The sequence below is a fragment of the Pezoporus flaviventris genome, unplaced genomic scaffold, assembly GCF_033815535.1.
Source record: "Pezoporus flaviventris isolate CSIRO_AGI_PZ_B2104156 unplaced genomic scaffold, CSIRO_AGI_Pfla_v1 ptg000125l, whole genome shotgun sequence".
NCBI lineage: Eukaryota > Metazoa > Chordata > Aves > Psittaciformes > Psittacidae > Pezoporus > Pezoporus flaviventris.
The window spans coordinates 267100-283325 of record NW_026892673.1 but is presented as its reverse complement, the minus strand read 5'-3'; the positions used below and the strand labels follow the sequence as shown (position 1 = coordinate 283325).

At 45.5% G+C, this 16226-nt stretch overlaps 1 protein-coding gene across 1 annotated transcript in view; it reads right to left on the bottom strand.

Moving 5' to 3' along the window:
* The window catches only part of LOC133282502 (ubiquitin-associated protein 2-like), a 152176-nt gene that overhangs the window by 25269 nt on the left and 110681 nt on the right, over positions 1–16226 (bottom strand). The window contains exons 21-22 of the mRNA XM_061478505.1: positions 7970–8048; positions 7147–7361 (exon numbers count right to left, since the gene is read on the bottom strand). Coding sequence (XP_061334489.1) covers positions 7147–7361; positions 7970–8048 — 294 coding nt within the window. The remainder of the gene's footprint in view (positions 1–7146; positions 7362–7969; positions 8049–16226) is intronic.

Here is a 16226-nt window from a genome sequence, read left to right as displayed (position 1 = left end):
TTATCAGTTGGGGGCCTTGAGCTAAGGTTCTTGTGTCATTGTACTTTATGGTAATGACTTGTAATACAATAAAATCATTGACCATGAAACTGATCTAGCTTGCGTTCCCAGTGTGATCACCACCTCTATACCTTGGGAAGTATATAATAGAAGTGTTTAACAATTATACTTTTTTTTTTTTCCTCCTCGGGTGGTCAACCCGTGAGGGAGACATTCCCTTAAGCTCCCAGCTCCTCCACCAGACTGTTTACAGCATCATTTGAGAGTTCTGAAGGTTTTGAATGGCCTTTGGGTACCCTTGGGACCTGCCTGCTGATTGTGATGGGGATCACCATTCTGGCACGAGGGGTTGAGATAACAACAGATCTGACTGGATTGATAGTCACTCATCACAATGCTGATTTATTGGCTCTCAAGGTTGTTCCTCTTGATCTCACAGTTTCAGTATATCATATCTTACGTCCATCCGGTATTTGCTGTATTAATGTTCCTCAAGTGTGGGGCTTGGGCTAAGGTTTTTGTCCCATTGTACTTTATGGTAATGACTTGTAATACAATAGAATCATTGATCATGAAACTGATCTGGCTTATGTTCCCAGTGTGGTCACCACCTTTATACTTTGGGAGGTATATAATAGAAGTGCTTAGCAATTACACATCTTTTTTCTCCTTCTCAGGTGCTCAACCTGTGAAGGAGACATCCTTTTACCCTCCCAGTCCTCCCCCAAGACCATTTACATTTGAGAGTTTTGAAGTTTTTGAATGGCCTTTTAATGCTGTTGAGACTTGTTTGCTGATGGTGATGGGAATCACCATGCTAGCACGCATACAGAGTGTGTTTTGCCCACGACTGATTTCAAGAGTTAAGCAGAGTCAGGTTTGGGTCTTGTCTGGGGTCAAACGACAATGTAGGAGGACCAAGAGATTTTCCCTGAGGCTGGACAGCCATGAGTGGCAGGGTGTGTGGGATAGTATGGGCAAGTACCTAGGTCAGTGGGCCCCTCCAGTACTTTGGAATTTCACTACCGAACAACTGCAAAATCCAGAAGAATTAGGAAAACACTTAAATGAGGTGTGTGGTCACTCTGGCCATACCAGAGATGGACAAATCATGGGAATGTGCTGGGGCTTGGCCTATGCTTACAGGGCCTTGTTCAACACTATCCAGCACCTTCAAAAGGAAAAGAATGTCGATGGATCTGAGGGCAAAGCAACAGTCAACGCTACTCCAGCTCCAAGCACAGCAGCTTCACCACCCCCAGCGACAAGTACAGTCGCTACTCAAACTTTGGCTGCAATGAACAGCGCAGCTACCCCAGTGGCAAGTACAGCAGCTGCTCAAACTTCAACAGTGTGGGTACCCCCGCTCCAAGCACAGCAGCTACACCACCCCGAGCAACAAGTACAGTTGCTACTCAAACCACAGTGATAATCACTGCAGCTAAACCAGAGGACCAATTCGTACAAATATCATTTACCCCTGTACGCAAAAGTACAAGCAAAAAACAAGCAAGAAGGGTGAAGCAAGATGAAGAAACAATGTATTCACCACCCGGTCTAGAATCTGATCAGGAGTCATCATCACATGACGAAGAAGAAGAAGAAGAAGAGGTAACTTCTCGACCTCGGACCTCAACCGAGCTACGGAATATGTGAAAAGATTTTACCCGTCAACCAGGGGAGCACATCATCACCTGGTTACTCCGATGCTGGAACAATGGGGCCGATGGTCACAAACTAGAAGGTACAGAAGCCAAGCAGCTGGGATCACTTGCTAGAGAAGGGGGAATTGATAAAGCAATTGCAAGAGAGAAAAAGTCCCTCAGTCTTTGGAGGCGGCTCTTGGCAGCTGTGAAAGAAAGGTTTCCATACAAGGATGATGTTATGAGTCGTTCGGCCAAGTGGACTACTATAGACAAAGGCATCCAGTCTCTGAGGGAATCGGCCATCGCAGAGATGATCTATCACATCAATCTGAATAATGGGGATATACGCATAGATCCAGATGAAGTTGAATGTACACGACCCATGCGGCGAAAACTTACACGGAATGCACCGTCATCATATGCCCATTCATTGGCAACAGTAACCTGGAATGACATAGTACCACTAACAGTGGATGAAATGGTTCATAAACTCCGAGAGTTCGAAGACAATCTCACCCCTTCCATCATCTCAGCTGTGGAAAAACTGTCCCAGGACCTCAAACAATTGAGGGACGATCTATCTGACTTATCCAGCTCCCCATGTGTACCAACACACATCCCAGCTATTAACAAAAGGCATCCTATTGTTCGAGAGAGGAGATACAAGAGGTATACCCCACGGGGTACCCTATGGTTTTACCTGCTGGATCACGGAGAAGACATGACAAAGTGGGATGGAAAACCTCAGCTTTGGAAGAACAGGTGAGTGAATTGAAGAGGCGAGCAAGGGCCAAGACTGATCGTCCCATGAGAGCTACGGCTTCAGTCTCTGGTGAGCAGTTTCCCAGATGGGAGTGGAAGAGCTGATTTTACTTCAGCTCCTGTGATAACGAAGACTAATCCCTTTTACCACGACTTAAGTGTCCAACGCTGTGATGACCATTACAGGGGCCCTGCCTCCAGCCAGGGGGATGTAGGGGACAATCGGATTTACTGGATTGTGTGGATCAGATGGCCTGGCACATCAGTCCCACAGAAGTATAAGGCTCTACTAGACACCGAGGCAGTGTACCCTGATGCCATCAAGCTGTCAAGGGGTGGAACCCATCTATATTTCTGGAGTGACAGGAGGATCCCAAGAGTTGACTGTGCTGGAGGCTGAAATCAGCCTGACTGGGAGGAAGTGGAAAAGCACCCCATTGTGACTGGTCAGAGGCTCCATGCATCCTTGGCATAGACTACCTCAAGAGAGGGTACTTCAAAGACCCAAAAGGGTACCGGTGGGCTTTTGGTATTGCTGCTTTGGAGACTGAGGAAATTGAGCAGCTGTCCACCTTGCCTGGTCTCTCAGAAGATCCCTCTGCTGTGGGGTTACTGAAAGTCGAAAAACAACAAGTGCTAATTGTGACCACAACAATGCACCAGCGGCAATATGACACCAACCGAGACTCCCTGATTCCCATCCATCAGCTGATCCGTAGACTGGAGAGTCAGGGGGTGATCAGTAGGACCCGCTCGCCCTTTAATAGCCCCATGTGGCCAGTGCGAAAGTCTAATGGAGAATGGAGACTAACAGTAGACTATCATGGCCTGAATAAAGTCACACCACTATTGAGTGCTGCCGTACCGGACATGCTAGAACTTCAGTATGAACTAGAGTCAAAGGCAGCCAAGTGGTATGCCACGATTGATATTGCCAATGCATTTTTCTCAATTCCTTTGGCAGCAGAGTGCAGGCCACAGTTTGCTTTTACTTGGAGGGGTTTCCAGTTCACTTGGAACCGACTGCCCCAGGGGTGGAAACACAGCCCTACCATTTGCCACGGACTGATCCAGACTGTACTGGAACAGGGGCAAGCTCCAGAACATCTGCAATACATTGATGACATTATTGTGTGGGGTGATACAGCGGAAGAAGTCTTTGAGAAAGGGAGGAAAATAATCCAAATCCTGCTGAAAGCCGGTTTTGCCATAAAACGGAGTAAGGTCAAGGGACCTGCACAGGAGATTCAATTTTTGGGAATAAAATGGCAAGATGGACGTAGACAGATCCCCACAGACGTGATCAACAAGATAACAGCAATGTCTCCACCAACTGATAAGAAAGAAACGCAAGCTTTCTTGGGTGCAGTGGGGTTCTGGAGAATGCACATCCCAAATTACAGTTCGATTGTAAGCCCTCTCTATCATGTGACCCGGAAGAAGAATGATTTTAAACGGGGCCCTGAGCAACAAGCCTTTGAGCAAATGAAACGTGAGACAGTTCATGCAGTAGCCCTTGGACCAGTCCGGACCGGGCCAGATGTAAAAAATGTACTGTCACTGCAGCGGGGGAGAACGGTCCTACCTGGAGCCTCTGGCAGAAAGCTCCAGGGGAGACTCGAGGTCAAACCCTCAGCTTTTGGAGTCGGGGATATAAAGGATCTGAGGCCAGCTATACCCCAACTGAGAAAGAGATACTAGCAGCAAATGAAGGGGTTTGAGCTGCTTCGGAAGTGATTGGCACTGAAGCACAGCTCCTCCTGGCACCCCGGTTGCCCGTGCTGGGCTGGATGTTGAAAGGCAGGGTCTCCTCTACACATCATGCAACTGATGCTACATGGAGTAAATGGGCTGCATTAATTACACAACAAACTCGAATAGGAAATCTCAGTCGTCCAGGTATTCTAGAAGTCATCATGGACTGGCCAGAGGGCAAAGATTTCGGAATGTCACCAGAGGAGGAGGTGATGTTCTCTGAAGAGGCCCCACCATATAATAAACTGTCAGAAAGTGAAAAGCAGTATGCTCTGTTTACTGATGGCTCTTGCCGTATTGTGGGAAAGCATCGGAGATGGAAGGCAGCTGTATGGAGTCCTGGACGACAAGTTGCAGAAACTGCTGAAGGAGAGGGTGAATCGAGTCAGTTTGCCCAGGTGAAAGCCATCCATCTGGCCCTGGACAATGCTGAACGAGAAAAGTGGCCAGTACTTTATCTCTATACTGACTCATGGATGGTGGCAAATGCCCTGTGGGGGTGGTTGAAGCAATGGAAGCAGAGCAACTGGCAACGCAGAGGTAAACCCACCTGGGCTGCTGCACTGTGGCAAGATATTGCTGCCCGGGTGCAGAACCTGGTGGTGAAGGTACGTCATGTAGATGCCCATGTACCCAAGAGTCGGGCCACTGAGGAACACCAGAACAACCAACAAGTGGATAAAGCGGCTAAGATTGAAGTGGCTCAGATGGACTTAGATTGGCAACATAAAGGTGAATTATTTTTGGCCCGGTGGGCCCATGATGCTTCAGGCCATCAGGGCAGAGATGCAACATATAGATGGGCCCGTGATCGAGGGGTGGACTTAACAATGGACACTATATCCCAGGTTATTCATGAGTGTGAAACATGTGCTGCAATTAAACAAGCCAAACAGTTAAAGCTTCTTTGGTATGGAGTACGATGGTTGAAGTATAAATATGGGGAGGCCTGGCAGATTGACTATATCACACTGCCAACAACCTGCCAAGGCAAGCGCCATGTGCTTACCATGGTGGAAGCAACCACCGGGTGGCTGGAAACATATGCTGTGCTCCATGCCACTGCCCGGAACACTATCCTGGGCCTTGAGAAACAGATTTTGTGGCAACACGGCACCCCAGAGAGAATTGAGTCAGACAATGGGACTCATTTCCAGAATAACCTTATAGATATTTCGTCCAAAGAGCATGGCATTGAGTGGGTATATCACATCCCCTAGCACGCACCAGCCTCTGGGAAAATCGAACGGTAAAATGGGCTGTTAAAAACTACACTGAGAGCAATGGGTGGGGGAACTTCCAAGCATTGGGATACACACTTACCAAAGGCCACCTGGTTGGTCAACACTGGCCCAGCCCAGTCAGAACTTTTACATATTGTAGAGGGGGACAAAGTTCCCGTGGTGCATATGAAGAATTTGCTGGGGAAGACAGTCTGGGTTATTCCTGCTTCAGGTAAAGGCAAACCCACTCATGGGATTGTTTTTGCTCAGGGACCTGGATATACTTGGTGGGTAATGCGGGAAGATGGGGAAGTCCGATGTATACCTCAAGGGGATTTGATTTTAGGGGAAAACAGCCAATGAACTTAATTGTATGCTGTTGCCTGCTGTGTAATACTTTTATAGCCCATCAACTAGATGTCTCCAGGTCACCAGCGACTAGCCCTGACTTCCTTCCAACCATCATCCCAACAGAGAATGAGCTTTGATAGAACCAGATGAGTTCTGCAGTAAAGGAACGACCAGCATCAGCAGGCAACAATCCAATACTGCACACAGCCTTTCCTGCCCTGAAAGATTGTTACAAGAGATGGAACCTGACATCATGGACCAAATGGACTCAGCAGCATTATAGGGATTGGTCCATGCACTAAAAAAATGATCTCTTTCTCTTGGTCTGTGTGTATATAGATGTATATATGTGGGAGAGGGATGGTGTATTGAAAATGTGGGATCTGAGCATGACGTGAATGGTATGGAATAAGGGGTGGATAATGTCTGCCTAGGGTTTAAACCACGACAGACCCTCAGCACAAGACAAACATGGACCTGTTAGAGGAGGTCCAGAGGAGGCCCATGAAAATGATCAGAGGGTTGGAACACCTATGAGAAAAGTCTGAATTGAGGTTGTTCAGCCTGGAGAAGAGAAGGCTCTGGGGAGACCTTATAGCAGCCTTTCAAGACTTAAAGAAGGCTTATAAGAAAGATACGTAATTTTTACCAGGGCCTGTAGTGACAGGACAAGGGACAAGGATTTTAAACTCAAAGAGGGTAGATCTAGATTGGACATAAGGAAGAAACTTTATGAGAATTGTGAGACACTGGAACAGTGTTGTGATTTAAGCCCAGCTGGTAACTCAGAACCACGCAGCCACTTGCTCACTCCCCCCCCCTTCCTCCCCCCACTCCCGGAGGGATGGGGAGGAGAATCAAAAGAATATAACTCCCACAGATTGAGATAAGAACAGTCCAGTAACTAAGGTATAACACAAAACCACTACTGCTACCATCAATAATAATAATGATAAGGGAAATAACAAGGGAAGAGAATACAACCGCTCACCACCTGCCAACCGATACCCAGACCAACCCGAACAATGATCTATTCCTTCCAGGTAACTGCCCCCAGTTTATATACTGGGCATGATGTGCTGTGGTATGAAATACCTCTTTGGCTAGTTTGGGTCAGGTGTCCTGTCTCTGCTTCCTCCCGGCTTCCCCTCCTCCCTGGCAGAGCATGAGACTCAGAAAGTCCTCGGTCAGAGTAAACATTACTTAGCAACGACTAAAAACATCGGTGTTATCAGCATTGTTCCCAGGGTGAAAGTCAAAAACACATCACTACACCGGCTACTAAGAAGGAGAAAAATGACTGCTACTGTTGAACCCAGGACAAACAGATTGCCCAGAGAGGTGGTAGATATGCCATGCCTGGAAACTTTCAAGGTCAGGAGAGTTACAGCTTAGGCTGTCACACTTACAAACATGGTTGGCCCATAATGGAATGCATTGGGTACACCGGGCACACCAGCATAATAAGGTAACCCAGTGTAGCTGTACCCCGGGGGCAGGGTTGGGTTGAGGAAGGGCTGCTGAGTTGTGTGGTGAGTCTGCGTCTGGTTCTGCTGCGGCTGGGTGAGTGTAGTAGTAGGAGCAGGGGAGGCAGAATCCCCGTGTCCAAATTTTGTTATGTCACCTGCAAAAGAACAAACTAATCAGAAAAGCTATCAAAGGCACCCCAAAATTGGAGGATTCAAATCCTCTGAATACAAGTAGACAGCTACAGAAGAGAGCACTTCCTACACTTCAAAGGCTGCAGTTGTTCATGGGAAGAACTCTCCTGGTCTCTGTTCATGGCACAAAACTCTGTGCCATGCCTAATCCACTGATGAAGTAGAGATAACCAATACTTACCTATCTCACACAGTCTGAGCAGATTCATTGCTATCAGATCATTGCAATAAAACATGTTAAAAGCAGAAGTATGGTAAAAAGCCAAAGAGCAAACGGTTGCTGGGTTCACAGCTGTTTACGTTAGTAACAATTTTGCACTTATTCTCAAAGGCTACCCAACTTCCAGAAGTTGCATATGAATTACTGACCAAACCCATGAAGGTTTAAAAAAAATAAAAAAATAAAAAGAAAAAAACCACAGTGTCAGGGTTGAGAGGGAGATGCTCACTTCTGTCTGTCTAGTTTGGACTGATGGGTTTAACTGCTTACATAAGGGAAAAACAACTGCTCTTTCAGAAATGGCAGGATGACTAGCACATCTCATCATCCTCATCTTTAAAAAGCACTCACCTGAGTATGGGTTGTTAGCAAGGCTTCCATCTCTGCCTGTCAAGGTTGCAGGAGCAGGGAATGTAATTCCATAGTAATCCTTAGAAAGAGACAACATTGTTTTTTGATAGTTGAAACCGTAACAGAGCTGGACAGCTCTTATGAACCCCATATTATACATATAAGAAAATCTAAAAAGCAAGAACTAAAGGAAGCTTGAGTAGAAGCTGACCTTATTGATTCCAGGGGAGCTGAAGATTTACCTGGATCCTAAACTTCAAAATATACTTAATTTATAGACATTTTTAATATCACATACAAATACTTAATCTCTTAATAGTAAGTTAAAGACAGCAACTAAACGTTTTCCCCTCCCAACCCTCAGCTCTGAGCTGTCATATTTCAGCAAGACTGTACCTGGAAGAACAAGAGACCCATCAGAGGCCAAAGACCTGGGGTCAGGCCAGGACCGTAATCACAACATGGATGTAATCTAAAGGTTTTACCCTTGTCCTACACCCTCTTTTCTAAAAGTTAAAGCATCAGCTAGGAAAACAGCACAAACATAAAAAGAAATGGAAAAAGTAATTAAACTACATTACAGGAGACCTCAGATCAGTAGTCTCCAAAGTGGGGTGCGCAAGACAATCCATTAGGGTGCATAAAGAAAATGTTTCAGGTACCATTAATAAATAAAATTAAAAAAAAAAAAATAGCGTTTAACCTTTCTCTTATCCTTTTTAATTTTTTTTCAGGTATGTTTTATACAGTAGTATATGTCTCAAATTTATTAATAAAAATTTATTCAGAGTGTTCACAAAATTTTACTGATGGGGTGTGTGATCAAAAGTTGGAGAACACTGCCTAAGAACATTCTTCTAGGTCCTCTACAAGAAGGTAAGACAGTCCTCACTCTAGAAAGCTCACCCTTCAAGATGACAGGACATGCCTGCAAAACCAGAGCAGAATTTTGTCTTCAGTTTGGGCAAAAAATGAAAAACTTGCCCTTCCCTCTCCTGGTGAACTCCACATGTGGGTGTTATGGTTTAAGCCCAGCTGGTAACTCAGAACCACGCAGCTGCTTGCTCACTTCCCCCCTTCCTCCCCGCCTCTCCCGGAGGGATGGGGAGGAGAATCAAAAGAATATAACTCCCACAGATTGAGATAAGAACAGTCCAGTAACTAAGGTATAACACAAAACCACTACTGCTACCACCAATAATAATAATGATATGGGAAATAACAAGGGAAGAGAATACAACCACTCACCACCTGCCATCCGATACCCAGACCAACCCGAACAGTGAACTAGCCCTTCCGGATAACTGCCCCCAGTTTATATACTGGGCATGATGTGCTGTGGTATGAAATACCTCTTTGGCTAGTTTGGGTCAGGTGTCCTGTCTCTGCTTCCTCCCGGCTTCCCCTCCTCCCTGGCAGAGCATGAGACTCACAAAGTCCTTGGTCAGAGTAAACATTACTGAGCAGCAACTAAAAACATTGGTGTTATCAGCGCTGTTCCCAGGCTGAAAGTCAAAAACACAGCACTGCACCAGCTACTAAGAAGGAGAAAAAATGACTGCTACTGCTGAACCCAGGAAAGTGGGACTGGTACTCTAGGAAAAACTACTAAGTGTTTTTCCTCCTAATTCTCATGGCTCACTCCTTACCACCTCCAATCCATCAAGAGTTAATGCTTTAACCCCTAATGTGTCCAGTTCCAGAGAGTCTTCAATACTGGAAAAGCATCCTTCCTCATACCTGCCTCTACAAATTCCCCAGCATCTCAAATGCTTTTTCAGAGCTGACAGCACCTTCCACCTTGCTGCATTTGCATACATACAGAGGAGGGCCATGATGATAAGGGGGCTTGAGCACCTCCCATATGAAGACAGGCTGAGAAAGTTGGGGCTGTTCAGCCTGGAGAAGAGAAGGCTGTGTGGAGACCTCATAGCAGCCTTCCAGTATCTGAAGGGGGCCTAAAAGTATGCCGGAGAGGGACTCTTCATCAGGGACTGTAGTGATAAGACAAGGGGAACTGGGTTTCAACTTAAACAGGGGAAGTTCAGGTTAGATATAAGGAAGAAGTTCTTTACTGTGAGGGTGGTGAGGCACTGGAACAGGTTGCCTAAAAAGGGGTGAATGCTCCATCCCTGGCAGTGTTCAAGGCCAGGTTGGACAGAGCCTTGAGTGACATGATCTAGTGTGAGGTGTCCCTGCCCATGGCAGAGGGGTTGGTACTAGATGATCCTAAGGTCCTTTTCAACCCAAGCCATTCTATGATTTCTGAGCAGCACCCCTGTCTCCTACACCTAATCCTCCATCACTGAACATGAAGTAATCTGACAAAGATTTAGTATCACGGGTGCTTTCTGTAACTTGAAACGGTGCCATATTTCATCATCCTTTCCTTCCCAGGTAATTCCCCCTCATCAACTCCAGCATGAATCACTTAACAAAACACATCCAAATTCCTATTAAAAGTCTTTGCAGGTTACTCAAAAGCAGCACTCCCATCTGCATCTGAGGAAAATGGCACAAAAAGCAGATTTGGAGAAGAGATCTGAACAGGATTCAGTGGATATGAACTGGAATTGACACACTAGAATTTTCCCCTATATAAACCAGAAAAAATATAACCAAATCTACATGAGAACAGGGTCTAAGGATTGCCATTATTCCCACTACCTCTCAGGTGAAAAAAAACACATCAGCACTGCATATACCTATCCCACACAACTGTGCATACACACATTCAAAACAAAAAAATCATTAGAATATATGATTGCAAGACAGTTATCTTTGCATTTCATGTCCACCCATAGGAAAACATCAGAAGAGATACTCTGCTCTTCAGACAATATGGGTATTTCCTGACCTACAGAAGGCATGCAGTAGAAGGTGCCTAAAGCCAAAACTGGTATATCAGGAATAGACTCAAAAGGTGAGACAGAAAAGGACTGAAAAATGGTAAGTGATCTGACATAATAGATTTAAACTCTACCAAGCAGCTCACTAGGTACCACGCACACCATTTAAGACATCTGTAAGTTCTCTACTACACAGGCAGCCTGCAACAAACTAGCAGAAAAGACCACAAATCCCAATGTAATTCACACAAAAATGAACAAAACAAAACAAAACAAAAACAAAAAAACAAGAGTGACAATTTACAGCATCAACATGCACATTAAGAAATTCAGTTAAATTTAAAAAAAAAAAAAGACATCACCACCCCCAAACCTCAGGGGAAACCCCCATTTTCACTATATCAGCAGCCACTGGTACCTCTTACCGCTGGAAGCTTCCCAGGAAGCAGTGACAACTTGCACTTGGGACTCTGCCCATTTTCACTTTCTAGATATGAATGGACCAGGTTGTCAAAGACAAGCATTCCCATCAGCTCCTGATTCCCACACACTTAATGTTGCCTAATTTCTACAAGAAATTCAAAACAAACAACAACAAACCCCCCACAAAACAAAATCTAGAAATGACAATCATTGCATAAATAGTTGATGAAAAATCCTTCACAACATTTAAACATTTATTTATAAAGATCAACACACTGAGGACAAATAACTCAGAGAGCGAGGGGGATGACAGATGCCCCCAAAACCATTCTGCAAGTTATTTGCAGAGAGAGGAAAAACTCTTTCACCATCAAGGCTGCAGGTGTTATGGAAAAAGGTGGGGGGGGGGGGGAGACCGACAAACTAAGAACCTAAAAATGTTTGTCAATAAGAAACAAAGGAAAACATGCCTTAACTCATATATACAAATAATATCAGAGCATGAGATAAGAAAAACAGAAGCTGGTAGGCAGAGAAACTTGAAAATAAAAACTAAGCGAGCCAATTCACAAGTGACACAAAACAGAAACCCCAAAACGCATTCCCAACACAGCTGCCCCAAAAGCCTCTGCTGCAAGGCTTTTGCATCCCCCACTGAGCCATAACAGCACAGGAGCCATGCTCCCCACACACCCTAAACACAGTCATGGAAAAGAACAAGAGATTATTTGTGAGAGTAACACCATCAAAGGTCAAGCCATTTGCCTTGACACTGAACAGAACATTTGCAATTTTGAAATATATCCCAATTAAATCTCTGAAACTGTACTTGTATATATTGGCAAAGGATATGCTTGCATGAGAACTCTTTGCGACTTTATACGCATAGATAATGTTACTGTGGATACAGATAATGACTCAAAAATTTATGCTTGTAATTTTGTTGAGCTTATAGGATGTGATTTCACTTACTCAGCTCCTGTCCTGTCTTATTAATTAATGAGGTCTATCTATCTGCTAATTCAGGACCTACTACCTACCCCCACTGGGATGAATCTCACCTTAAGATGAAAACTGCTGCTACATGAAGACCTGAAACAACTGCTGAAGCAAGTTTGAGACAAAAGACAAATTACTGACCATCATGTTGCAGAAGAAATACATCACATGTCGGAATGAGTCAAGAGAGGTGCAGAACACCGGTAGTGGGAAACTCTTCCTGGATGTTCACCTACAGGAATTCTCGACAGAATGCTTCACCCTGCTGTTACTCTACTGACATTAACTGTTTTGCTCTTTATTCTAACGATTGCATTGTATATTAGAATCTGGATTACTGTAAAGTGACTGTTTTATTGACTTCCTCCATTGAGTGTATATGCACAAGGTGTTCCTAAATCAGACTAAATATTATGTAGCTTGAGTGATGATAGTCACGGGGTGGATTATATGGAATAATGGGGAAAATCAGTGACCAGCCCCACACATCCCTCCAAATCCTCAAAGTTATGTTACTATATTAAGGAAATTAATTATTTACTTCCAGGATAGAATGTGGCTAACATGCACAGAATCAATCCCATGATAGTTCCCCAGGCAACCCTGTGACCTTGGCATATGCTGAGATAAACTGAATGGAGGGTGGAGCAAAGTGAAGGCACCATGGCCAGGCTGTTATTCTCCCTGCAGGAGCAGGAACTTGAAGACACCATGTGCTGATAAAACACACAGCAGCTGCCAAACAAGGACTGCAAAGTGAGAGAATTTCATACCAATTGTTAACAAAATATGTATGAATAGAGCCCTTCAAGCTCCATAGGTACACACTCTAGTTCCATAGGTGGTTAGCTATATAGTCAAACTCCATAGGGTTACAGGGAGTTATTAATTTGAATTAAATCATATAAATATGTGAAATTAAGGGGGGTGTGTGATGAGAGAAGACTTTATTGCAACTGCTGGGATCAGTTGACAGGCTGAACCTGTCTTCTCCCCTCCATAGGGATGCCTATTGGGTAAGAACTATATGTGCATTTAATGGTTGATTTTAGCTGGCTTCATTATTTTCACACTTGTTCTCACAGCTAGCAATTGTCAACAACAATCTTCAGACCTTAAGCTATCGAAAAATTCTATAATAAAATTTCTCAGCTTAGATCTATTTTGTGTAAGCTTCTGGAGACTTAAAAGAGACTTAAAATTGTCTTAAAATTAACTTAAAATTTTTAACTTGATGTGTGAATCTGTTGCCATGTACCCTGAATAGGACGATCGAATCACCCTCCAATACAGCGTGCTGTCCAGTGGAGCACCTGCAGAAGGCTCTGACAGTCTAATTGGGCTCAAGGGTCTCACCTATCCTGAGATGTTAACAGACCAGTCAAGCTTATGAGTGAGGGGGGTGAAATTTTCCATCTTACAGGGGGTAAAGACCCCCTTAACGTGACAACAACAAAAGCCCTCAGGAGAAAGTAAATGAAAAACAAAATTGAAAATGCAAATGGAAAGTCTGTCTAGAGCATGATGAAAGGAAAGCTGCGGCACCACATAAAGCTGCCACCCAGCAGCACCCCAAGCACAATGCCCACCCACACCACCACCAAGCCTGACTAGGCTCATGCCCAGCACCACTCACAGCCCCACCATGGCTGCACTCACAACCCCACAGCCTCACCTGCAGCACAGCACCACCACCACCACCCCCTGGCACTACTGCTCCTGACAGTTCTTGCCACAGCCCTCACCTGCCACCACCTGCATCCCTGTGATGCCATCTTCCCCCGGCACAGCCGACAGCTCTTCCAGATCATGGCTGTCCCCCTGCCACAGCTCTGCTACCACAAGGAGGCACCCTTCCCCTTCACTGACACCCTCCTCCACACCAACCATCCACAGCAAGCCACCACCACCAGCCTCCACATCCTCCAGCACCTCTTTGCCAACCTCAGGAGCCACAGCACCCCCCACCACTGGAATGCCCAAGCAAGGCACAACCTCCTCAACAACCTCCAGTGTTACATCCACCACCTGGAGCAATGCATGACAGCCAATGGCATGCTCTCCAAAGGCCAAGGGCTCCACAACCTACTGCTCAGGATCAACAAATACTTTGGGCACACTTGGCACTTCCTCTGTGCCCACCACCACAGGCCCTGCACATGGGATCACATCTGCCTCAAAGCTCACATCTGCTTCCAATGCGTGGACATGCCCACACAACAGATGAAGAGCCAAGCTGTTCCTGCCCTCCACCAAACCCACCCACACCAAATGGCCATCCCCAGCCAAAATTGGCAGCCAGATGAAGTGGAGGCAGCAGCAGCCTGGGCTAGGATTGCTCAGCATGGCTCACAGTTTTTCCAGCCAGGAGCCTGTGCTGAGAAGGAAATGAGCACGACCACAACAAGGCCGGGGCCAGGCTGTGGCACAGTCCACACACCTACACCATAGCCCGCACACCATGAACATATGGAGAGGAGAATCAAAAAGAATGCAACTCCCACAGGTTAAGAACAATTTAGTAACCAAGGTATAACACAAATCACTACTGCTACCACCAATAATAATAATGATAAAGGAAACAACAAGGGAAGAGACTACATCACCTTACCACCAGCCGACCGATAACTCGCCCCACCCCACCCGACCGAGCACCGACCGATACCTCATCCAACCCTGCAGTGAACTAGCCCTTCCAGGTAACTCTCAAGTTACATACTGGGCATGACGTGCTGTGGTATGGAATACCTCTTTGGTCAGTTTGGGTCAGGTGTCCTGTCTCTGCTTCCTCCCAGCTTCCCCTCCTCTCTGGCAGAGCATGAGGCTCACAAAGTCCTTGGTCAGTCTAAACATTTGAGCAGTAACTAAAAACATCGGCGTTATCAGCTCTGCTCTCAGGCCGAAAGTCAAAACCACAGCACTGCACTAGCTACTAAGAAAGAGAAAAATTACTGTTACTGCTGAACCCAGGACAATTACCCACAGCTTTATCTAGCCCATCCAGACTGCAGCCTCCCCTGATTGAGTACAAGTCCCCATGGACACTGTGGGACCCTCACATCAACAATTATTTATCACAGGAGGGGACCCAACAAGGCCAGCAGAGATTTGGACAAGGAACAGCACCCCAGTGCTACCAACCCCACCCAAGAAACAACAAAGAGCCACAAAAAAAAACCATAGGAGATACTCAGGACTACTTACTGCTCTCCTACAACCACCACAACTGGCCCAGGATGCTCCTGCCTGTGCTCACACACCAGTAGCCACAGCAACTTGCCTCACTACATAAAGCACATTGGCCTAGGCCTTCTTCACTCCAACACATCCCCTAAACACCACCACCCAGCATGGTCCAAACCAGCCAGCACAGCATTCCCCATAAAGGAAACTGCCCACTCGCCACCAGCTGCTCCTTCACTCCAATCAAGGACTTTCTCAGTCTCATGCTCCACCAGTTAGGAGGGGAAACTGGAAGGAAGCAGAGACAGAACACCTGACCCAAACTAGCCAAAGGCGTATTCCATACCACAGCATGTTATGCCCAGTATATAAACTGGGGGGAGTTACTTGGAAGGCCCAGATCACTGCTCAGGTCAGGCTGGGTATCAGTTGGTGGGTGGTGAGCAATTTTATGCTCTCTCCTTGTTATTTCCCTTATCATTATCATTAGTGGTGGTAATAGTAGTGGTTTTCTGTTATACCTTAGTTACTGAACTGTTCTTATCTCAACCCTTCTTTGAGATAAACCATGACAGAGGGCACAAGGGCACAAGACTGAGAAATTCCATTAGTATGATAGCATAACATAAACTACAAGTATTTCACCAGGCAAACACCGGAAATCGAAAAAATCACAGAATCATAGAATAGCATCAACTAGGTTGGAAAAGACCTTTAAGACCATCAAGTCCAACCTTTACCCCAGCACTACCAAGTCTACCAATAAACCATGTCACTAAGGGCCTCATCTACACAATTTTTCA